This window comes from Protopterus annectens, chromosome 2.part0 (assembly GCF_019279795.1).
Source record: "Protopterus annectens isolate FY-2018-M chromosome 2.part0, PAN1.0, whole genome shotgun sequence".
Taxonomy (NCBI): Eukaryota; Metazoa; Chordata; order Ceratodontiformes; family Protopteridae; genus Protopterus; species Protopterus annectens.
In genome coordinates this window covers 1,588,511,482-1,588,536,660 of record NC_056728.1, presented here as the reverse complement: position 1 = coordinate 1,588,536,660, position 25,179 = coordinate 1,588,511,482, and the positions used below count along the sequence as shown (strand labels likewise).

Here is a 25,179-nt window from a genome sequence, read left to right as displayed (position 1 = left end):
TACTTGAAAACCACAGACTGCCTTTTTAAGATTTTGAGGAAATGTTCTCTGATTTCTGTGCAAGTTATATCTGCTCTTCAGTTAAGAAAATATAAAAAAATGTTAGATTTCACAGAAGCAGAAATATAATGGCTTATCAAGATGTTGAACATGATAGTGTGACTCTTCCTTGAATGTATGCTAACTTCAAGACTGCAATATTTGGAGGCTAACATACATTAATAGAAATGAAAACAAACCATATTAACATTTTTCCATTTATGTACATTATACATCACATATTTTTTCCTTCTTTATAACTATCATCAGTTCAACATTACAAACATTGCTCAATTCCTGCCTTCCCTTAAACCTCACTTTTCCTCCTGAACATTATTTTGCATGTATTGTTCTCACAATTTCCATTTATTTCTATGTAATTTACTCTTTCCCTTTCTAAAGACCCATATTCCATTTTTTTATGTTTTTTGTAATATTCTGTACTTCAGATACAGTTGGTTTAGACTTTGATGTCCGTTTTCTAGTACTTGCTTGTTTTGGCAGCCAACAGAATTAAACTTAACAAGGCCTTACTATGTCTAGGCAATTCAGATCCAGTTTCCTAGCTCAAAACAATTATTTTCTTAGTTAAAGCCATTTGCTAACCGAGCACTCTGTCAGAAATATTCTATGTGGAATGTTTAGTCTGCCAACTCATTACACTCGCAAAACATATGTTTCCAGTTCTTTCTTTCCCATCACACCTCCAATGTTTGCAGTGTACCTGAGGAAACATTATTTGAAGTCTAATTGGGGTATCTGATGCTTACTGTTCTTGAGGTAGTGTTAGTAATATTCAGTTATCGATCATATGCATAACTGGAGCAAATTAAGAAAGCTGTATAGGTCAGGCTGTGTCCATATTAGCAACCTCCTTTTCATGTCATTCCTTTACTCCAACTTGTAAGGAAGGTGTAATACACATACCTGATTGGCTGTTGCAGAGAAACACTCCTTACTAATGACCCCAACATCCACATCATTAAATGTGCATTGAGGATAAACCCTGAATCTAACCCTGTATGAGCATCACTACAGTAATTGTGCTGGTTTTAGCACTGACGCTGAGGAAATCGGTCTGGTTAAGTATTCTACCTTTGAGCCTGAAAGCAACCTTTACTAACTAGTTACTGATGAGAAAGCAATGGCATTAGTAGTGCCTTCCCACTATAAAGGTGAAGTTCCCCTAACCACAGACAACACACAAAGGCAAATAGTAGTCCTTATAGTGACATATTTCTGCTTGTTGGTGCCAGGAAGTCAAAGTCAGACTATCTGTTGGGCAGGAGTGGCAATGGTAACCCAGACTGGCAGGCTGCTGGAGACAAAAATAGTGCTCATGGTAGTGTATATGATAAGTAATAAAAGCACCCCCCCCCATACACGTGCATATGAAAACAGAAAGCAAGAAACAGTCCACTGCAGTCTGTATTGCACAGATGCTATCAGTAACCCAAAGGCAGACTTAATAGTTGTAGATGAATGCAGGAACACTGAATGAGCAGCTAGTAGAAAGAAAAATGCTGATACTACTGTATTTAAGCTTGTCACAAACAGTAACAAAGCCAGTACCAACCCCAACACAGACACACAACAACTAAAACAAGTTGTATTACATCAAGCTTTGTATTTCCACTTAGTTGCTATCAGTAACATAAAGGTATGCTGACTGTCCATCTGGTAAGGTACATTAACTCTGCCTGACTGACATATAGATCGAGTTTCTATAAAGTAAACTAAGTGTAAGGGGTACCTGTTAAGGAGATTATCTACTAGGGATGACCATGTATTGACTTTAGTACTTAAAACTTATATAAGACCATTACTGGAGTACAATAAGACTTTATACTCAGAGGCAATTGAAGGAGTCCAAAGGAGATTTACAAAAAGAAAAGAGAAGTATAGATTTATGGATTATGGTCTTTAGTGTAAGTTGTCAAATGTGTATAGTTCAGTTATAGATATATACATGGAAAGTTGTTATTAGCATGTAAGATCTTCTGTGACCCTATATTACAAATTAAGTATAATATCAAGGTTAATAGATGTATAAAAACATACAAACATAAAGAGTATGATATTTGTACTAAAAAAGGGAAATCTCAAAATCAGAGAGTAGTTTATTGCTGTTAAAATTACAAGACTTTGGAACAGTCTCCCTATAGCTTAAGTAATTTTAAATAAATTTGGTTGTTTTAAAAGGAACCTGGATATCTGGGCAGGTGGTAAGGTTTACATGCATTGTATTGTGGAATTAGTGTTCTTTGAGGCCCAAATGGCCTAAACACTGTGTCAGAACATGCACACACATGTGAACATGCTGATAAATGCATGATGACATTTGCAAACTACATTGAGAAGCAAAGATGCATCTGTAGAGATGTTCAGCATTAAAATAAACTTGTGGAGGAACTAGTAAAGAGTACCGAAGAATGAATACCACCAGTGGACTTTATATAACTGAAATTAACTCCTCCAAAAGTTATGTACTGCCCTCCCTGGTGAGCGGACGTAGGGGAGAATGAGGAAATCACCCTTTTTGTACAGGGGAGTAACTGTTTGCTGCAGAAGGCAAACAGGAACAGCACGGAAGAACCAGTTATGTTTGAGTGTGTAATCTTAGTTTTCCTTTGAGAATGTCCTGCTTTGCAATACTGCCCAGAGATTTTGTACTCGGCAATAACTACTGTTTAGGTTTTGGTCTGTTTATATAGTATTTAAACTGTGATGCACACAGAACGTTGGTGATAAGCATACTTGTGTCAGGAATTAAATAAACTCCTCTATTATCTATTAAGAATGTAATGCTTGTCCAGGATAAAGAACAATTTGGATTTCTGCAAGAATGCTTGTTGAGTATGCAGAAAGTTAAAGGGCGTATTCATGTTATACTTGGACAGTATTTTCCTTCTTCCTCATCTTGTTTCAAGGGGTCTTCTCTCCAAGATATGTGTCTGCCGCTGCTGTTTTCTGGTCTACTGATTTAAACCTTCAGCAAGCATTACATCTGATACCAGGGCTGTGTTTTAAAGAGCAGTTCTCATCAGAGTCGTCAATTATCAGTAACCAATTGTACACCTCTCATTTTGAGTAATTGCTTAATACTTACTCAGAGAAGACATTGTTGCTTATTTGAACAGCCTTAAAAAAATCAGAAAAAGGTTAATGCTGTAGATATGCACCAAAACACATGAACTTCTCGGTCAACAGGATAGCTACTCTCCACCCCTAAGACTTGTGTGTTAACATTTACCTTTTGGAGGTGTGATGAGGTTTCTTCTTTTGAATAGACATTCTCTTGGTGTGTTCTTGTCAGAGGGTTTTATAATGAAGATGAACACCACAGCCTCTATTTATAGATGTTCCTTAAATGACTTTTTAATGTTAGCGGGACTATAAAGATTAAACATGAATCTTTTGAAAAAAAATAATGGAGAAGATGTCTTGAAGTGCTTCTCCTCCTAATGGAAGGTCATTGAGGAAAAAATCCATTGTGTTTGTAGTCCCCCCACCCCCAACAAAGCCCGTAAAAGTGCATGTGACATTTATCATTCACAGTATATTCTAAAAAAATGTATTTATCTCTGCCGTTGATATGTAGTTTGCCTCTCTGATGGAACTCCTTAGTGTTTTTTTTTCTGTAGATAATTATTTTTCATTTAGTAAACACCTGTGTTCTGCTTCTCCTTGCTGGTGCTTCCTGTTACAGGTAACCTTTTGTTTGGTTCTGACGTGTTTTCTAATGTTAGATGTGGCTGCAATAATGCATACTATTTTTTTTTTTAAATATATTTATCTCCATTCATGCATTTGATTTTCAAAGGGTCAATATTATTCTGTGACAGAAATGCCAATTTATCTAAGCCAGTCTCCTCTTGGTTTACAGTCGCCAAAAGTACTTCTGTATAACCAACAGACTCCAAATGTTTTCCTCTGCATCTCACCACCCACCTACTTGTTTAAATGTAACATCACAAGGGATACACCAACATTGGCAAAAGGGGCAACTTTCAATATGCTGACCTTTTCAGTGAGTGGGGATGTGACGGCATTGTTTCTGTCTTCATCTTTAGTCCGTTTAGTTATATGATGATTATTAAGTTAAATTGTGTTTTGCTTTGAACTTTAAATACTTTAGGTAAATATAGTTTGTCATATTCTGAAAAATAGTATTTTAATTAGAACACTGAATCAGATGGTTGCATAAAGTCATGCATTAGTATAAATTGTAGCTGTGCAGCATATAGAGTGGCAGTGACTTTAGTTTTTCATTCAGACAGTTGAAATTCAGCAGTGATCTAAAATGTAAACATTAACTGGTCACACACAAGCATTGTAAAGTAAATGGGATTGATGTTCTACTTCCCATTACTGTACATAGATAATTTATAGTCAGGCTACAAGTACAGTTTACGTTTTGATCTGTTTATACAGTATTTAAACTCTGATACACACCTAGACTTAGTGATAAGTATATTGCCAACTACTTAGGACTGTAGTTAAGGACAGGAATCTGAAAGTGTCACTGTAATAAGTTTACACCCCAAGTTGTCAAAAATTATTTCCTGTAGTGTGTGTCTTTAGTGTTCTGAAGTTCAGCCTTCTGTAGCATAGAACTGTATCTCTGAATCATGGATTGCCAATCTGGAACCTAGAAGAGAAGTTTTTAACTGAACATCTTCCATTCTGCGACAAGAACTGCTGTCTTTTAACACTCCACAAAAGGGTGTGTTCTGTCTAGAAGATTTGTTTACACCCTTCACACACACTCTGCTCCAGATGATGTCTGATAATGTCAAAATCCTGTTTCTTAACTGGTTTATGCATTACAGCGTTTGGTTGCATCAGGCCACCGTTTCTCTTCCTACCATCCATTTTTGAGAAGTTCTTCTGTTTTCTTATCCTAGTCTAGTAAATGTATGTGGTAGCTGCAGTGGTGGTGCTGCGGTAGCGTTGTCACCTCACAGTAAGACGTTGTCCTGTTCGATTCTCAGCAAAAGCGTCTTCTGTGTGGAGACATGCGTGAATGGGCGTACCTTTGTTGAAGGTTGTGCGTCAAGGCTGGCAACTTGGCACGTAAAAAAAAAAATCTACTGCCAATCATTAGCAGACCGGAGTTCCGGTGTGGCGACCCCTAACCGGGAAAAGCCGAAAGACACAACAACAAGTCTTGTAAATGTATGTAGATTATTAGTGTTGCCAGTTAATTTTTATGTGCTTTCATATCTGTTGTTGCGTTAACTTTAACATTTCTGCCATCCATTTACTTGATTCAGGAGCTAAACTTTACTGTTTTAAAATCACTTAACACCTGCAGCCTGGGCCATTTCAATAAAAGTTGCACTTCTCTGTATATTTATTAGAAGCTAGTATATTATAAATGAACATGATGGGAAAGGATAGTTTCTTTGATTGAATACTTGGTCAAATAGTCTTGTCTAGAATTACAAGAACTCAGAACGGACACTGACATATTCCAGTCATCCAATTCTAGTTTTCAGTCTTCTCTAAAAAATTAAGACAGTTGCTTTAGTTAATTATTTAAGCAATAACCCATGTCTGGGTGTGGGTAATGCTGGATTTACCCATGGTTGGTGTGGTTTGGTCATGAGGGCGAAGCCTGAGTGGCCAAACAAAGACAATCGTGGGTAAATCCAGCATTACCCACACCCAGAAGTGGGTTATTGCTATTATACAATGACATTACTTAAGAAAAAAATACTTAACTTTTCTTAAATAATGGCATTGTATAATGCCTCCGTGCTGCCCTTCCGCAGCTGTCTGGTATTCTGTGGCAATTCTGATGTACTGCACGTGTGTATGCTTTCGCAGTACATCAGAGCTGTGGGTGGAAGCAACGGAGAAAGGAAGATCTCTGTTGCTTTTTAGAAACTGTCTTGCTATGTTAAAGGAGTTTAACATAGCGACACAGCCTTAAAAAAAGCAACGGAGAAAGGAAGATCTCCGTTGCTTTTTTTTTTAAAGCTGTCTGGCTGTGTTAAACTCCTTTAACATAGCGAGACTGTTTCTAAAAAGCAACGGAGATCTTGCGTTCTCCGTTGCTGTAAAAATACTTGTACTAATGGAAAAATTCTGGGCGACCGAACCTTTTTCCATTAGTATAAGTCTAATTTACAACGTGCACGCTGACCAATCAGTGTGCACGTTTTGGAATATTAATGGGGGGGGTCGTTGTATAATAACTTTGTTTCTTATTATTAACAAAATATTAGATAGCATTTTCTTTTGAAAACAAAACCACTTTTATTGATCGTATAAGCTTTGTCAACAGCAAGAACAGTTTCTTAGGTGTTCCATGAACGGCACAGTTCTTGGTCATATCACCTCCTTTATTTTTACACTTGAGAGAGAAAAAATCACTTGACAATTCAATATGTCACCATCCCTTATGTATCTTCATTACTTGTTAGGTCCGGCCATAAATCAGTCTTGCTTTGAAATAAAACTGAAACCAGAGATTGCTTCCACTCAAGGCACCTTCAGAAACTTCAGGACAAACTACCTACTCCTAAGTGATAGACTTCCGCGGTGGTGCAGCGGTAGTGTTGTTGCCTCACAGCAAGAGGTTTTCCCGTTTGATTCTTGGCTGGAGTGCGGGGAGTGCCTTCTGTGTGGAGTCTGCATGTCCTCCCTGCGGTTGGGTGGGCGTTCGAAAGACATGGGCATGCCTTCGTTTAAGGTTGGATGTCGAGCTGGCACCTTGGTGTTCGTGAAAATCTGCTGCTTAGTGGACCGGAATTCCGCTGTGGCGACCCCTAACTGGGAAAAGCCGAAAGACAACAATACAACCTACTCCTAAGTGATACAGTGGCAAGTTTCAAATCCCCATCAAATCCAGTTAACTCCACTGAATATGCAGAAATGTACGCCATCACACTGTACCAGCATGTAAACCGTTGCAAAGATGCAGCAGTGTCCCTTAACAGCATGTACAGGGCAGACCGAAGAAACAATTTTACACGGTGGAGCCATAATATCAGCAAGCTTTATAATAAAAATAAAAGAATTTTTGACCAAAAGGAAGAGGAGTAATTCTCAGAATGTTAGTGCCCTTGCCGAAATAAACAAGCAACTCAGGAACTTAAAATCCACCAAAGCAAAGTTTGAAGCTAAAATAGCTACCAAGTAAAAGACAATCACAAGACATTTTTTAGTTATGTTCGTAATCTCAAAAGCACAAAGTAGCAATGTGATGAGCTGATTGTGAATGACGTTACCTACACTGAGGCTGAAGATACAGTGAACAATACTGGCTGATAAATTTAGCTCTAACATTATCTCTTTCCCCTTCATCTGTGCCTCAAGATATACCCAAAACTTGCTTGTCTTCAGCTGTGATGAGACCAAATCCTAAAAGTGCTATTAAAAGCAAAGAAAAATACTGCATTGATCCTAACAAGATCCCTGGATGTATCCTAAATAGCATGAAGGACAATTTATCCACACCTCTAATGACACTGTTAAATCTCAGCCTCCATACTGGTTTTGTACTAAGTGAATGGAAAACAGCTATAGTCATTCCGCTGCATAAGAGAGAACCCTCCACAGACCTAGGCATTTACAGACCCCTAAGTTTGAACCGCCTCATATGCAAAGCCATGGAAAGACTTGTCATGGAATTAATCAGTCAGGACATAGGGCACCTCCAAACACTGGACCCATCTCCGTTTGAATTCTTCAAGGTCATGTTATGCTTATTCAACCTTGTGGATTTTTTGAAAAGTTCACCAAAGCAATGGATTAAGGCAAAACAGTACACACAGTATACCTCAATGTGGCCAAAGCTTTTGACACAATTCCCCACTCAAGCATAGTAGAAATGCTAAATAAACCCCTGTGTCACCTGCTGGATTGCCATCTGACTCGCACAATGGATGCAGATAATCAGAACAGGGGAACTTAACTCCACAAAGTGACCAGTCACCAGTGGAGTCGTCCATGGTTTTGTGCTGGGACCTCTCGTGTTTGGCATCTACTTTTCGGAAGTAAAAGAAAATACCAAAGGGCTCTGGCTGACTATATTTGCAGATGACTGCAAGCTAGGAGCAGTCATTGAATGACCAAAATGACTTTGCCATCGTGCACAAAGGTTTGTCCCAGAAGTAAGTGTAAAAATCATGGCCTGAAACTAAATGCCAAAAAAATACACTATTGTATCCTTTGGGAAGTCATCTACCCCAAGTAACTACCACATTGACAGTGTTTACCTAAGAGTTGACCCAGTTGTTTGGGATTTGGGAACTTATGTGAGCAGTGACCTAACTTTTGACAAACGTGTCTATTGTTGTAAAAAAGTCCTTCTGTATTGCACAGCTTATGATATTGTGCCTACATCTAGGGGATGTCTTTACCCCCCTTTACTCAGCCCTCATTAGGCCATTCATTGAATATAATGTCCCCTTTGCATGTATGTGTCCAGACATATGCAACAACTGGAACACCCACAGAGATACCTTACTAAAAGGATACTAGGCCTAAACCACATGTCCTACATGGGCTGAATCAAAGTCCTGTTACTATACTCTGTGCCCTACAGACTGCTAAGAAGTGACCTGTGTCTGGCATGCAAGGAGTTCTCTGACCCATTACTGAAGGATTTACTGCACATCAGCAAGTCAAATGGCATTAGAAATACTTTGCCTGTGGGTCTAAATCTCTTCTGCAGCATCAGCAGAATGGTTTGGAGGGATAAGTATATCTTGCAGAGGATACCGCTGCAGTGGGACAGACTCCCCATCCACATAAAACAAAGTTCATCCCTCTCCATATGTAAGCGCAGTTTTGCTTTATGGATGGGAAACAGAAAATTTACCCTATAGCTGCCCCCTGTACCACAAATGGACAGAGGCAGCTCCTGAATGTTTTATCCCGTGCATGGAGTCCCTCCAGTTATCTGTGGTATGATCCATTTATTCTCTTTTAGAGTAATATATAATTATTGACCATGGGATGGGAAGACCAAATTATACAAATGGGGTAGGCTATTTCAAGCACAAAAAGGGAAATTGTCTACGCTTAAAATGGCCCACAAGGGCAGATAGCCTAGTACTCAACTATGAACCTATGCAGTAAGCCTGTGTAATTTATTTTAGGTAATCTTGGCAAATAAGAGATTTCAAATATCTTACTCATCCCTCTCCAAGATCAGTATTCACCCATTATAATTTTTTTAATTCTGTTTGTTTGTGTTTATCAGGGTAACACTGATCTGAAAGGACTAATTTCAAGCTCATCCTGGGTGAATACAGTTCAAGATGTAACATACAAGGTGACAACTCAAAAGAAAAGCAATATTTGTTTGATAAATTCATGCAAAACGCAGATAAGCAATGTTGGTTAATATGCTCACATAGCAGGAACTATATATATATATATATATATATATATATATATATATAAATAATGTGTGGGTGTGTATGCATGTATGAATATATGTATGTATGTGTTCATGTGGGTCTACTTCACTTACCCGAACGGCCACATCACCGACTTTCACTTCGCCGAGATGCAAGGACCGACGAACCAGAAGACTGACATTCAAGGGTGGCAGACGTGAATGTGTATTGGCAATCTTGGTTGCTGTGATGAATAAAAGATTTGGTCTAGGTACTTGTTTTCTCCAGCAAGAAAATAATGATGTCATGGACAATGGTGATTGGGAAAAATACATGTATATTACTCTAATGCTAGAGCATTCTAAGATATATTGATACTGTCTTGCTTGTGGGGATCCATCTCTGAGTACTAGTTATTAATATATGTAGGGTCACCTTGTTTATTTTTATTTGATGCTTGTTGACCAGGTTAGTTTGAGCCAAAGCCCTTTTTCAGTGCAGACCCAAGGAGAAAAGCTCCACAATTAAATATGACATGTACAATAACAAAACTCAGATACAGAATAATGACAGAAATAATTAACATAAGAAGAAGTACATAATTAAATCACAGAGAGTAATTACATTCTAACATCAGTAACAAATCACTTCAGAGGGTAAGTACCAAGGTTGCATCAGTAGGACTCAACTACAATCATTGTATTTGATATGTTAACAGTCATACTGGTAAAGTATGTATTCACTTGAGCATGTTTTTTTGAGCTTGTAGCCAGCTCATGTGTGAAAAATATTCTTTATTGTCCACTGGAATCGCTGAATAGTTGAAAAGTATATTCCTGCATGCAGAAGACAAAAACAAGATTTTAGAACATTTTTGTCCTGTTCAATTATATGTTTGATTAAGCGAACAGTTTGATTATCCAAACTACCCTAGGTCCCAATTAGTTTGGATAATAGACTCTTACTGTATTAATCTTGACTTGGTTGTAAATCAATGTAAAATTTAAGAGAAAAGATAGACGAAAGAAAGAGGGTTAGGTGAGAGAGAGGGGGAATAGTAGGGGGGAGGTCAGTCAAGGAGGGTAGTTATGGCGACAGATCCATGTACTGTTTGGAATGTTTTTAGTAGCAGTTCTGAATTGATGTTGGTGATTGATATTTTGAATATCCAGTGAAAGTTTATTCCAAGATTGGGCTGGGGAGTAGCTGTAAAGTTTTTGTCCTGTTTTAGTTTTGGGCTTGTGGAGTGAAAGAATGTTTTGTTCAGAGCTACGAAGGGAGTAGAGGGAGACAAGAGAGGCAATGCTGGGACAGAAGGAGGGCAGGTACAAAATAGTTCATTATTTGAAGCTGAGAGAGAAGCACATGGTGGGGGAAGTCTAGCCAGTTTAACTTTTTAAGAGCTAGACAGTGGTCTGAGTGATAGGAATGATCAGCAGCAAATTTAACGACTTTGTTATAGGTGGATTCTAGTTTTGTTAGGAGAGTGATTTGAAGGTTGGTGTGGATTTGTGAGCCATAGAGTAGGCCGAGGTGAAGGTAGGCACGGGATAGGACGATTTCTGGCTTTATTGGATAAGAATTTTTTGTTGCTGTAAAGGAGTCCGAGTTTTTGGCGGGTTTTCTTAATGTTGTTCAGAATGTGCAGGTCAAATTTGAGATGGTCATCGATGACCCCTAGTAATTTGGTATACGATTCCATGGTGGTAGGTGTGTTATTGTGGGATGAGCTTGAGAAGGAGGATTTAAGATGATTCTTAGTTTTGGGGATGAAAAGCAGGAGTTTAGTCTTTTTTGGGTTTAGTATTATCTGATTCTTGGTGAGCTAGTTTTCAGTAGGATTTCTGTGTCCTTGAGTTTAAATCAGAAAGGGTATCTGCTATGGAGATAACTGTGGAGTCATCTACATATTGGATGAGTGATGACTGTGGGCAAGATGTAGACAATATATTGGTAAATATATTAAATGGTAATGGGCCAAGAATTGTTCCCTGGGGAACACCCATTTTTAGAGGCATTGCAGGAGAGATTGCAGAAAGCCATTTAATAGATTGAAGTCTGTCACTGAGGTAACTAGTGAACCAGGAAATAGTGGAGGTGGATAGGTTAAGTTCAGAGAGTTTAAGCGGAGGGGTGGGAGACTGTGTTGAAAGCCTTAGAGATTAAGAAATAGGCAGGAGACCAGTTTGTTTTGGTCTCGTGCTTGGAATATGGTGTTTGCAAAGGAAATGAGTGTGGTGGAGGTTGCTATGTTCAGGGCGAAAGCCCCATTGAGTGGGGTAAATAGGTTCTCTTGCAAGAGGAAGTGAAGGATTTGTCTGTGTACACATTTCTCCAGAATTTTGGAAAGAGGGGATAGAATTGCTATTGGCCTGAAGTTGGAAAGTTCAGAGGAGTTACCTTCCTTATGAATAGGTAAGGTGTAGAGCTGTTTCCAGATTATAGGTGCTTTAGATTCAGTAGTGGAATGGTTAATGAGTATAGAGATGGGGAAGGGTAAGAGAGAGAGCTGCATTCTGGAGTAAGAGTGGGGGTAGATCAATGGAGGGGGATCAGGGTTTAAGCTTTAGAGGCAGGGATTTAATGTAGTTAGTAGGTTTAGTTTTAAGGGAAATGGCCAGGAAGGGGTTAGAGGGTGTAGGAAGGTTGGTGGGATGGTAGCATTTGGGTTGGAGTTGGGTTGGATAGTTAATTTGCTGATAGTGACCATGAAATAAGAGTTGAAGTTGGTAGCACTTTCTAGGGGTGTGTTATTGGGGCATGGTTGGGGGGATGAAGGGTTGTCCAGATGTAAAATTTGGTTGATGGCATGCCAGAACTTCTTTGGGTTAGCTAAGTGCATGGTTGGAGGGTTGTTATAGAAGGTCTTCTTGTCATTATAGATGGATTTCTTAGTGAGGTTGTGAAGTTCTTTATAGTATTGGAGGTGGGAGGGAAGTTTGATTTTTGGACCAGAGTTTCCAAGCCTTGTCCCTTGTGCATTAAGGAGCAGGTGGTCTGTGTTAGCCAAGGAGATATGATTGATTTTACTCTAACAGTACGTAAGGGGGCCAGGGGGTTGAGTATGTTAAGGAATATGGAATTGAATTTAATTATGACATCGTCAAGGGGTAGCTGCCTAAGGAAGGACCAGTTAATAGCCGAGAGATGGTTGTTTAGCATTTCTGAGTCAAAGTTGGTCAGTTTGTGACAAGCTATGAACTTATGTGGTCTACTATAATGTGGAGCAAATCTAAGGACTTTGGACACTGACAGCATCAGGTAATGTTTCAGGGAAGTGATATTTATGGGGGTGAGAGACTAGTATCCAGTCAAGAAGAGAGATATTGTTAATTGATTTTGATAGTATAAGAGGGAGTGGATATTATTTGGGAGAAATCATGTAAATTAATACTGGAGATGGGGGTATCTGAGGAGAGGGATAGTCAATTAATGTTGACATCACCCAAGACTGTAGTTTCATTAGGTAAGTGTTGAGTGAGCCGGGAGAGAATATTTTCTAGTACAGTGATATTGTCACCAGGGGGTATATAAATAGCAGCTATGGTAATTACTTGGGCATTAACTGCAGTTAGCAATTCGGCTAGTGAGGCCGAGGGGGTGGGGATTGCTAGAGGGGTTACTGTAAGGTGGTTAGAGAACATGATAGCAACTCTATCACCTTTTTTCTGAGTTCTATCGAGTTGTAAGAAGTTGTATATGGGGGATAGAAAATATTTGTCAGGAATAAGGGGTTTCAGCCAGGTTTCACAGAGTTTTATGATACCAGGAGAGTGATGATATATCCAGGTATGGAATTTACTGGTTTTGTTGACTGTACTTGTGATGTTCATGGAATACAGAGAAAGGTGTTTTATGGAATGGTAGGATGATGAGAGGTGGAGTAACTGGGCATAGAGTTAGAGGAGGAGAGGAAGTCTGCAGCAGGGTTGGGATGGATTTCCCTGGATAGGATCAGGGTAGTGTGAGTGGGAAAAGAGTTGTGAGGAGGGGAGAGATGGAAGTAATATTTCACCTTACCTTTAGGGAAAATTGAGCAACAAGGGGAATTTTGATTTTAGGAAGATGGGGAGTTGTAGCAGGGGTGGGTGATGCCATCACAAAGGAGTGAAGGAGTTGTGGGATAACCAAAGGATAGATGGAAGTTGGTGACAGGCGGTGATGTTTTAATTGCATATTGTAGGAAGAGAGGTTATATAAGATGATTAGGCTAGAGGTAGAGAGGAGTGATAGAAACAAGTTGTAGATTAGCATGGTGGAGAATGAGTTAGGAGGAGCGGGAGATGGTCAGGCTAATGGGGTAGAGGTATTGTCTAGGTAACTTTAGGAAGATAGTGGTGAGTAGTAATGTTAAGAGAGATAGGATTAGAGATGTAGGTTGTATAACATGAATAGAGAAAGTGTTTAATTGTATAGCTAAGATGTATATGGTGGGAAAGGTGTGTCAGTTCTTATATGCTTCTAGTTTAGAAGGAAGATGAATATGGTTCAAGAAGGTTAGGTAATAATAGTGGATGTGGGAGATAAAAAGGAGGGATAAACAATCAAAAGGGTATGGTTAGAAAGGTAGAGGAGAATGCAGAGAAGTGTTGGGTATGTAAAGGTTAAGAAAGTGGATAGGTGGACAGAGGTTAAGGTGGAGATTTGAATGAGAGAAGCTGGTTGGAGGGGAAGGGCAGAGGAGGAGTGGGAACGAGGGGTTATGTATAAAGGAAATGAGCTCAGGGGTGGGTAGGAATGGGGTAGAGTAGAGGAGAAGAGTGAGCCCGAAGTGAGGGCGAACAGAGCGGGATGAACCATGATGTGGACCGAGGCAGCATGCTAGAGTCGATGAGTGAAAGTATGAGAGAACAAAGGTCAGTACAGAAATCATACTTTGGTAAAACTAAATGTGAAAAAAAGTATGAGTAAAGAGTGGATTTAGCTGAACCTATTAAGCAAGGAATTATAACTAAGGAGGTAGTATGCAATAGTTTGGGACGATTAGGAGGCAATAGCGTAGAAGGGTTACATTGTTTTGAGCTAGAATATCCAAAAAACTTGGGAGGGAAAAGTGAAGGACTGAGTTAGAGCAAAAGAGGGGGTGGGCCCACTAGTGTGCAAATGCACGAGTGGCAGGCTTAGACTATATTACAGAAGTAGACTAATAAAGACCTACAGTAAATTTCTTAGGTAATGATCGTCCAGCAGTGGATAGAAATCATCAGGTGTATGGCACCTGGGAGTACATCTTACTGGGAGGGAGGTTTTCAAAGTAGTAACAATGGGACTGCAATTCTGCAATATCTGCAACTTCAATATCTGAAGCTTAATTTTTCTGTATGCACCTTATTTATGTTTGTTGCCTTTTATTTTATTTCTCTGTTTGCCAGTCTGTATATATTTTACTCTGTATGTTGCTCTATTTTATATATTAAAGTACAGTTTGTTTACTACCCCTTATGCTGTTATGGGTGGTATTATCGAAGAAGAGGGTTATCATTATTTACGTTCTTGGTTAACAAATTATACCGTGAACTTGCAGTTACAACTGCTCACCTAGCAGTGGATTTTCTGGATACAGTGACTGATAAAAATTATTTTTGTTGTCATATTGTTTAACATCAGTAAACCATGTCTGATATTTAAACCAGAGACCTTGGTTCAACAGTCTACATGTGTTATATAACTATTGTAGAGCTATAAATACTCACCTAATATGACCTTCTTGTAAAATTATCTCAAGTAATATGGTGTAACTTTGGAAAAATAAATTATTTTTCTATAACATATTAGAAGCTTCTGCAATCTGAAGCTCACAATATAGTAACATAATAATCTGGTGCATATGAGAGCTGTTAGTTATTCATGATTCAATATTTCACAGATGGTAATTCTCTAAAAATCAAATACAAGTTACAATCCCCTACCATATTATCAAATAATAAACATTTTTCCAAAGTGCCCGTGAATTTTTATTGTTAAATAACCATGTTCAATTCCTGCCTTCTTTTTAAACCTCTTTCCTCCTCCAAAACATTTTTCTGCTTGTGTTATTCCCGCAATTTCCTTTTTTTTTTATTTAGTTTACTCCTACCCCTTTCTAAAGATCCCACTTCCTATTCTTTCATCTCTGTTACAAAATTCACTATTCCAAGTATAGTTGGTTTAGATTTTGATTTCACTTTTCTAGCAATTGCTTTTTTGGCAGCCACCAGAATTAAACTTAATAAGGCTTTATTATATTTAGGCAGTTCAGATCCTGTATTACAGCTCAAACAAATAATTTCATTAGTTATGTTCATTTGTTTGCCCAGTATTCCCAACAGAGTACTGTGTAGGGAATATTTTAAAGTCTGCCAGCTCATTACACTCCTAAAACATATGTTCCCAGTTACCTCTTTCTTCACTATCACACTGCAAAGAATTTTTCCTCGGGTATATGGTAAATGTTGGGAGTCTGCTTGGGGTATAAAAGTATATATATGCAAATGCTTCCAGGCAAAAATTCTACATCTTCTAAATTTTGTTGCATATTCTGGAGCCTTACATATGTATTCCCATTGTTTCTTTGTGAATTGCATATCTAGTCTGCCCCATCTTTTCTGACCATTTCTGATTGATTTCTATAGTTATCACGCAATATTTTATATGTTCTACTAACAGCAGCTTCTGTTCTACATTCAGTTAAAAACTCAATCAGTGCAGGTCTTTCATTTAGTATTCCCCTATCCCTTTCTCTTCATCTATACTGATTATCAGTCCCTGATATGGTAGGCAGTAACTAGCTTGCAGTCCAAATGTCTTTTTTGGCCTCTTCCCATTCTGTTTATTTATTTATTTTACATTTGTTGACCGGGTTAGTCTGGCTGGGCAGAAGCCCTTTTTCAGCAGTGACCCGGGGAGAAAAGCTCTATTAGAGTACAAAAATAGCAATCTAGTGTACATATTATACATCATATTCTAACAATAGAGTAAGCAGAAAACTATTTACAATATTTACATTACAGTCAAGATTAAACAGTAGTTTAGCAGTAAGGCTTTACAGAGCATAGTAAAGAAGTAAACTGTGGAGATGAGTGGAGGTAATACAGAGGGGGTTTAAGAATCAAGAATAGGAGAGAAGGATGGAGGTTGGAAATAAGAGGCAGTAGGGAAAAAGGGGTTAGAGGAAGGGGCTAGACATAAATAGGGATGTTATATAGGAAGAATTAGATTTGAGATGAGACTGGAGGTTGAGGATAGAAAACATGTGGAGCTAGAGGAGAGAGGGGTATGTATTGTAGAATAGTATGAAGGTTAGAGGAGAGAGAAAGAGGGATAGAGTGGATATTGTTTACGATGGCTGACCGCAGTGGCAGTACCAGTGATTTCTGAAGTGTTCTTTTAAAGCTGCTTTGAATAATTTTGGGTTGGTAAGGGACCTTATCTCTTGAGGCAGTTTATTCCAGCACATGGATGGGTGGTAGCTATAAATTTTACATCCAGTTTTAGTTTTGGGTTTGTAGATATGGACTAACTTTTGGTTAGAGCTTCTTAGTTGTCTGGAGGGAGAGTAGTTGGAGATCAGTGGCATGAATGTTGGACAATATGAAGGCAAGTAAAGGATTAGATGGAATAATGGAGAGCTGTGAGGGTAAAAGTTAGTGAGGTCGTTCTGACTCTCTCCCATTCTAATTATTTGTTCCCAATACATTGGTTCCTTTGTCAGCTTCCTCCAGTAAATTCCAGACCTCTTTTGCATATTCTGTGTAACTCTCATTGCAGTCATCCCTATTGGCAGGATCTCTTTTCTCCCTTCCTGTTTTGGGATAGTTTTTAGTATACTTTCTGATGCTTTATAAATATAATATTCTAAATGACTGTTGTTGTTCTCCTTAAGAATGTGCATCCAAAATCACATTCTTTTATTATTTCTTGCATCAACCCCCTGCTTCATCATCTCCATCCCTTTCCAGTTTGAATTATAGTTTTCTGCTTGTGTTGTGTTTAAGAGCTTTAACTGTGTCGCTGTAAAATATACATTCAAATCAGATAATACTAAACATCCTTGTTCTGTTTAGTAGATCAACTTATCCCAGACACTTCTCCTCTTCCCCTGCCAAATAAAATCCTTCAACTATTTATTAATTAGTAGACAAAATTCTCCTCTAATTGATAAAAAAATATATGCCTTACCTGTGTATAAAACTAAATTGAATATGAACATTTTTACTGCTTGTGTCTTGCCATCCATATCCATAAGCAAGAGCCTCCAGTTTCTCAGTTTTATATTATCTTTTGTATAGTTTCTTCCCACATAGCCTTAGCTGCCATAACAAAATCCTTTTTATTACATACTCCTAAGTACTATATTTAATCATGTCTCTATACATATGGGTATTGCTGAAACCAATTCACGTGTAGGTACATATTTTATAGCTATAGCTTTTATCTTATCTTCATTAATTGTATATTCTGAAAAACTCCGGACTTGTCTCAGAATGTTCTAAATGAGCCTGCCTTTTTAGATTGCATCCTGTACCACATCTAACAATGTTGCACTGCTTCTTTATTCCTCCTCACTGGTTCTCAAAAAGTGGAAGAAACTGTAATAATATATTGTTTGTTTTTTTTTTGTTTTGTTTTGTTTTTGCTGGGTTACTTATCACATCTATAAAGATTGCATGAGTGTCTGCTGCAGTTTCAAGGTGCCTAGACAGATATGAGGGTAGGTCCTGAATCCTGTGTTGAGCATACACCTGATCCTGCTTTAGTTTCTTGTTTTTTATCGGTGGAGTTTGAAATTCTTAGTCTCTTTCAAGAAAAATATGTTTGCTATCAAGTTAACGTAGTGCATTTATTTCTCTCTTTGCAGGTATCCACTGCCTGGCCTGTAACCAGCTTCCCAGGAGGAAAAGTGGGCTTAACTGGCCCTGCTATGAAAAATCTCAAAGTGAAGCCTGGTGATGTTATCAGTGTCCAGCCTGTAGCAGGCCCTATTTTGCAAGCTGAGGAAATACACGTTGTTCTAAGGTTTTTTTTTTCCTTCTCTTTCTTTTGTTCTCTTCTTAAAGTTGCTAGATTGTAACATCATGTAACAAATTGTTTTCTCAGGTCAGAATCTGTGATGCTTTGTATTGCGTCAGTACTGATTATCCAGAAAGGACTGATCACATGAGATTAAGTAGAAGGTATTAAGGAGTTTGTAATATTGTGTATTAACATTTAGTTTGAGTAACTTGAAGTATTAATTGAAGCCTGGTGAGCCATTTTCTATGCAATAACTATCTTAATATTGATGGTTGTTTATATACAGAAAACAGTTGTGTTTTTTTTTTCCAGATGCCCTCTCTGCGAAGATTACTGGTGCTCATTAGGAAATATCTGGTTAACATATAATTAAAATAAGTAAATACTTGATAAATTTCATCAGGATTTATGTATTGCCACAAAAATGAGACTAGCATAGTCTAACAAATTATTTTCTAACGGGACAAAAGATCACATTCTGCCCTTGTTCTGCTAGATATTACATCAGTAAATATTTATTTTATTTTTCTATTTATTTATCTGATTTGTTGACCAGGCAGATCTTCTGGTCTTGGGACTATCATATATGCCACTGTGGACTCACCAGATTAAATGCAAAGGATGAGAACAGGTGCAGTGCCCATCAAGTAGCAGGCATGAGCAGAATGGATTAAGAAAGACAAGACCCTGGCAGTGGAGACTAACTCTTTGGTTGTGGAGTGTCGCTTCACTGTTTTGGAAACAGACATAGCTTCTGCCAGGGATAGAGAAGCACTAGCTGGATTTAATTTGCCTTCATCCTGGTACTAGAATCAGTCTTTTTGACTATATATGTTTTTTTCTTCTCTGTAGTACACCTCCAGGTGCCCCAGTTTGGATATAGGGATAACTAAAGACCCCACGTGGATATAATTTAGTGAAATGGTTATTCATAAGTGAAAGATGCGCACTTCTCCTAATCTGCATTATCCACAAACACTTAGCCAAAGACCTCCATTTTTTCTGCAGCCAGTTATCTCAGAGCCCAACATCCTACAACCTTAGATTAAAATCATCTCTCTCTTTCTCCATCCCACTCATAAAACTCCACTCCCCACATTTTCTCAGTAATGGCATTTTAAATATGGGGATTGTTCCCTGCTAACGGAAGTGACTCCACTTCCTTTCCCAGTTTTAGGTATTAGCTAAATAGATTTTTACAAACAAGAGCTGCTTGTAAATGCTTTTCTCCACAAGGCATTACTTTATTCCATAACTCCATTACAGCCACTGTGTCCCACCTCTGTACATTCACCTCATAACTTAATGCAAAGACATCCATGTTAGATTAATCCCATCTGTCTCCAATCTCTCACTCACTCACTGTCTCTGTGGCCTATACCCTGCTACACACACACACACACACACACACACACACACACACACACACACACACACACAGACTCCCCCCCCATCAATCCTTTGTACTTGGCTTACTGTTCTACCCGTCCACCACCACCCACCTTATCACCCTGTTTAAATTAGCCCATAAAATCTCCATAAATATAATTGAATATAGCTTGATGTTAGATTCGTACTTTGTTGGACAGATTTTTACTATGTTACGTTTTTACTTGCTAGATAATGTGTTAGACAGATTTTTATTTTATTCTTATGTTTTGCATGCATAATGTTTTACAGTCTTCATCTGTTCTGTAGATTACTACTTTGCCTGTATTACTTCATATTCACTTTTCCTGAGTCTGAAAAATTGTCTGCCTGAATCAGTGTTAACAGTTGGGTTGTCTATGTCCAGACAGGGATTTCTTTTATAATGATTGAAAAGGAAATGTAGGAGTTTCCCTGCAAAGGGGAAGAGAACAAAGTCAGTGTACTGACAGCTGGTTTGAAGGCTTATGAGGGAGAGTATGGGAAGACACCATTGTCTTCCACTTTGCACTCCAGAGAATGAAAACAACACATCAGGGAACAAATTCATGATACAGAAGCAGGGAAGAAGACCTCAGTCATAGAAGACCTCAGGCTGTCAGCAGCAGATTGGTCAGTGCCCAAATCCAGGCTAAAAATGGAAAGGCTGTATATGGTACAGTATAACACCAAGAAGGGTAACATTCTTGACCTGGTCTTGGCAATGTCAGATAATGATAGACGGGTTGGAGGTGTGATCACTAATGACAAGGAGTGACTATACATTAGTATGGTTCCCTATGATCAATGATCTTGTGAACCAAAAATCACAATCGCACACACAGAATTACGGAAGGTTTACTCTGAACCAGTGGTTTGGTGGTTAGGGAGGAGCTGTTGGTGGAGTGGTTAATGGTCTGCAGATAATGTTGAAAGACAAGTGTGCACTAGTGGCAGCCATAAAGGAAGGCTTGGAACAGTGACAGAAAATCAAGGTGGCTGAACCAGGTGATGAAGGGAGCTTTTGGGCAAATGTGAGTGCATATAGGAGTTGGAGAAAAGAGACACTGAGAAATGTGCTTATCTGGAACACAGGTGGGTGGTGAAGCAACAGTTTAAGGGAGGCAATGCAGAGATGGAAGGGCAACTACCCAGGCAGAGGAATTTCTTTGGGTACATTCAGATAGACATTTGGGAGGTTAGGGGGACCAAGGATGGCAGGAAGCTAGCAGAGGATTAGAAAATAAGCTAGAGTGTGAAAAATGTCACTTTTTCCTCTGTAAATACTGAAATGATCATGTGAGTACCTATCTGGATGGCAGATGTCGTGTATACGCATAGTAAAGGGAAGGAAAAGCACGGAGAAGAAGCTGACCTGGTTTGCAGAGAGACAATGCCCAAAGCTGTACTGTAAAAACATTCTGCCTGAATGTTTTAGTCTGTCAGACTGTTAATGGTGCACCAGAAAGAGATCTTAATTAGGTTCGTTACCAAAGGGAGAGGTGCCTGATGAGTGAAAAATTACTTTGGTCATTGCAGCATTCAGGAGTATAAAGAGGATCATTCTTGGCAACTACAACCTGACCATGCCTGACCTGACCACAGTGTCTGTCAAAGTCATGGAGAGGGTCATAAGAAAAAGGTTGATGTCTTCTTTGAAACCTCAACAGCTAGTTTTGCCTGCTTCTACATCCTTTGCATAATGTGACCAGTCTAGCTTTACAGCTAAAAGGAAGTGGCCAATCAGACTACAGTTCCTTAACTGAATTATAATATAATTGGGCTGAGGGTGTTACGATGCAGTATGGCTTGATTTCTGCTTTTACAGTGGATATAAAAAATCTACACAAACCTGTTAAAATGCCAGGTTTTTGTGATATAAAAAATGAGACCACAATAAATAATTTCAAAACTTTTCCCACCTTTAATGTGACCTATAACCTGTACAATTCAATTGAAAAACCAACAAATCTGTTAGGAGAAAAAAATATAAAAAATAAAAAACATACAATAAGCTGGTTGCATAAGTGTGCACACCCTTAAACTAATACTTTGTAGAAGCACCTTTTGATTTAATTACAGCATTCAGTCTTGTTGGGTACATGCCTTCCATCAATTAAAGAGGCTCTGATTAACCCCAAGTAAAATTCACCTGTCCTAGTAGGATTTTCCTGACATTTACTCAGTTGCCTGCTACAGCAAAAGTCATGGTTCACAGAGAGCTTCCAAAGCATCAAAGACATCTAATTGTTCAAAGGTATCAGTCAGGAGAAGAGTACAAAAACATTTCCACAGCATTGGTTATACCATGGAACACAGTGAAGACCATCATCAAAAAGTGGAGAAAATATGGGACAAACGTGATGTTGCAAAGAACTGGATGTCCCTCCAAAATCGATGAAAAAATAAGAAGAAAACTGGTCAGGGAGGCTGCCAAGAGTCCTCCAGCAACATTGAAGGAGCTACAGGAATTTCTGGCAAGTACTGATTGTGTACTTAATGTGACAACAATCTCTTGTATTCTCCATATGTCTGGGCTATGTGGTAGGGTTGCAAGATGGAAGCCTTTTCTTACACAGAAAAACATCCAGGCCCAGCTAAAATTTGCAAAACAATACATCAAGTGTCCTAAAAGCATGTGGGAAAACATGTTATGGTCTGATTAGACTTTTTGGCAACAATTCCCAAAGGTACGTTTGGTGCAAAAACAACACTTTGCATCACCAAAAGAACACCATCCCCATGGTGAAGCATGGTGGTGGCAGTATCACAGTTTGGGGTTGCTTTTCTTCAGTTGGCACTGGTGCTTTAGTCAAGGTAGAGGGAATTATGAACAGTTCCGAATACCAGTCACTTTTGGCCCAAAACCTTCAGGTGTCTGCTAAAAAGCTGAAGATGAAGAGGAATTTTACCTTTCAACACAACAATGACCCCAAGCATAATCCAAATCAACAAAAGAATGGCTTCACCAGAAGAAAATTAAAGTTTTGGAATGGCCCAGCCAGAGCCCAGACCTAAATCCAATAGAAAATCTATGGGATGACTTGAAAAGGGCTGTGCACAAGAGACGCCCCCACAATCTGACAGATCTGGAGTGCTTTTGCAAGGAAGAGTAGCCAAATGTTGCCAAGTCAAGATGTGCCATGCTGATAGACTCATACCCAAGAAGAGTGAATGCTGTAATTACATCAAAAGGTGCTTCAACAAAGTATTAGTTTAAGGGTGTGCACACTTATGCAACCAGCTTATTGTACGTTTTTTTATTTTTTTATATTTTTCCCCTAAGAGATTTGTTTGTTTTTCAATTGAATTGTACAGGTTATAGGTCACATTAAAGGTGGGAAAAGTTTTAAAATTATTTATTATGATCTCATTTTTTATATCACAAAAACCTGGCAATTTAACAGGGGTGTGTAAACTTTTTATATCCACTGTAACGCGATCCTTCACAGAAGCCCACCTCAGAAGTTGGCTGGTTTTAGGGGAAGGATGGACTCGGGATGCAGAGAGGAAGAAAGTTCGTGGTGAGAATATTGACCAGTGAAGTGCTGAAGAGGTCCATCATGGTGCCAGTACTACTCAAAATATTAATTTCAGGGGTATGACAAACAAGCTAAATCTTTTTGTTGATCACAAAAAGATAAACACCATAGTGGAGTATGAGGGAAATGCTCTGCTGGAACACCTGGACATTCTGTTTGTGTGGGATGACAAACTGCAAGTTAGACACAATGCAGGCAGACCACTGCAGTTTGGCCAGAGAAGCCTGTGTGTCAAGTGCAATATAGGTGGGTTAGTGCTTCATGGCTGCACATAAGAAAAGAATCTGGGGTCCTGATAATGCCTTGTTTAGGTCACCATCCACAAACAAAACACAAAACATGCCTTTGCTTGATCACTGTGCAGAAATAGAAACAGCAGCTGTAGCAGTCAGTAAAGAGTTGATTTGTTTATTGCATGAGTAAACTTTAGAGATTTAGAACTTGTCTTTCTGCTGTGCCACATACACACACACACACACACACACACACACACACACACACACTGGTGAGACCACATCTGTGGTACTTTGTGTATGTTTACAGTGCACAGGGAGCAGGGATATGAGATAGTTAAGTGTCCAGAGAAGGGTCATCGGGGGTAGTTGAGAGGGGAAGGAATGACTAAAAGCCTTAGACCTATACTCCCTTGAAACCAGTAGGAGGAATGGAGACATGTATGATACGGATCCTTAATGTAATGTCAGGAAATTGCTAGAAAGAGAACTGAATAAAAAGGCTAGGCTAGGAGGAGATAAGGCATTGGAGACAGCTGGAAGGTTCATTCTTAAGTCTAGATTTCAGGATAGTCTACTCAAAGTATATAATGGATCTATGGAGCAAGCTGCCAAAGTGGGTAGTTGGAAGCTGGTCCTCAGAGGTATTCAGGAAAGCCTGGAATATGTAGAATGATAGATGAGTCCTGGGAAAGGAACAGCAGCAGCTAAATGTTGTGCTTTTAATGGGAAAAATTTTTTAGAGGGTGAGATGGTTGTTGGGGATAAGGTGGTTGAATTAAATGCACACACTTTCTAAAAACAATGCATTACATGTATGCCCCATCAAACCAAAGCTTACATTCCTTCTAAAAGGAGTACACAACAGTGCTATTCATATCAAATCAAACTGTTTTGAATTCAGCAGTACCAGTAAATGTTCCCAGTTTCAAGATTTTAAAAATGCATATGCATATATTTTAGCTGTATACTAGGGTTCCGCTCCATTTTTTTAATTTGTTCTCTCCGTTTCTCTGAGAAAGAAATACTATAATCTAGGAGATAGATGTTTAAAGCAGAAATATTTAACTTAGTGGGCTTTTTTTGAGCTCTGTGCTTTGTTCACATGATTATATTTCTGATTTTCATATGGAAATCCTCCTGGAAAAAATCTGAGACTGATGGAATATTCTACCAGGTAAACCCTAGAGTAAGCCTGTTTGACAGTAGGAAATTAGAAACTGTGTGTTATTCAGGTAAAGGTTTAGGGCACGACTGTAAGGGTACCAGCTCTGTCATTTCTGGAATGCAAGCAATGTGAAATGCTCTTCTTACAATGACACCTGTACTGGGTCTTTATCATTTTGTCGAACAAACTAAACATCGAATACCTGTTTGCTGAACTTTATCCATCAAAACTAAATCCATGGAATGCTCATTTAAGTGAATTTTTTTCCCATGGAGAAAAATTAGTCAGCCAACCAAGTGACCATCACTAGAACCACATAATTTAAAAGCCACCCAGATTGGGGGGGGGGGACTAAATATACCAACTCTGAGATCGCTCTACAGTGGAGAAAAGGAAAAACTCCTGATGATGGCCAACTATTTTTTCCCCCAAGAAAATTTTGC

General features: G+C 38.7%; 1 protein-coding gene across 1 annotated transcript in view; it reads left to right on the top strand.

Moving 5' to 3' along the window:
• Nucleotides 1-25,179, top strand: part of LOC122792856 (ATPase family protein 2 homolog) — a 1,253,755-nt gene that overhangs the window by 21,926 nt on the left and 1,206,650 nt on the right. Inside the window, exon 3 of the mRNA XM_044060416.1 lies at nucleotides 18,232-18,389. Within this exon, the coding sequence (XP_043916351.1) occupies nucleotides 18,232-18,389 (158 nt within the window). The remainder of the gene's footprint in view (nucleotides 1-18,231; nucleotides 18,390-25,179) is intronic.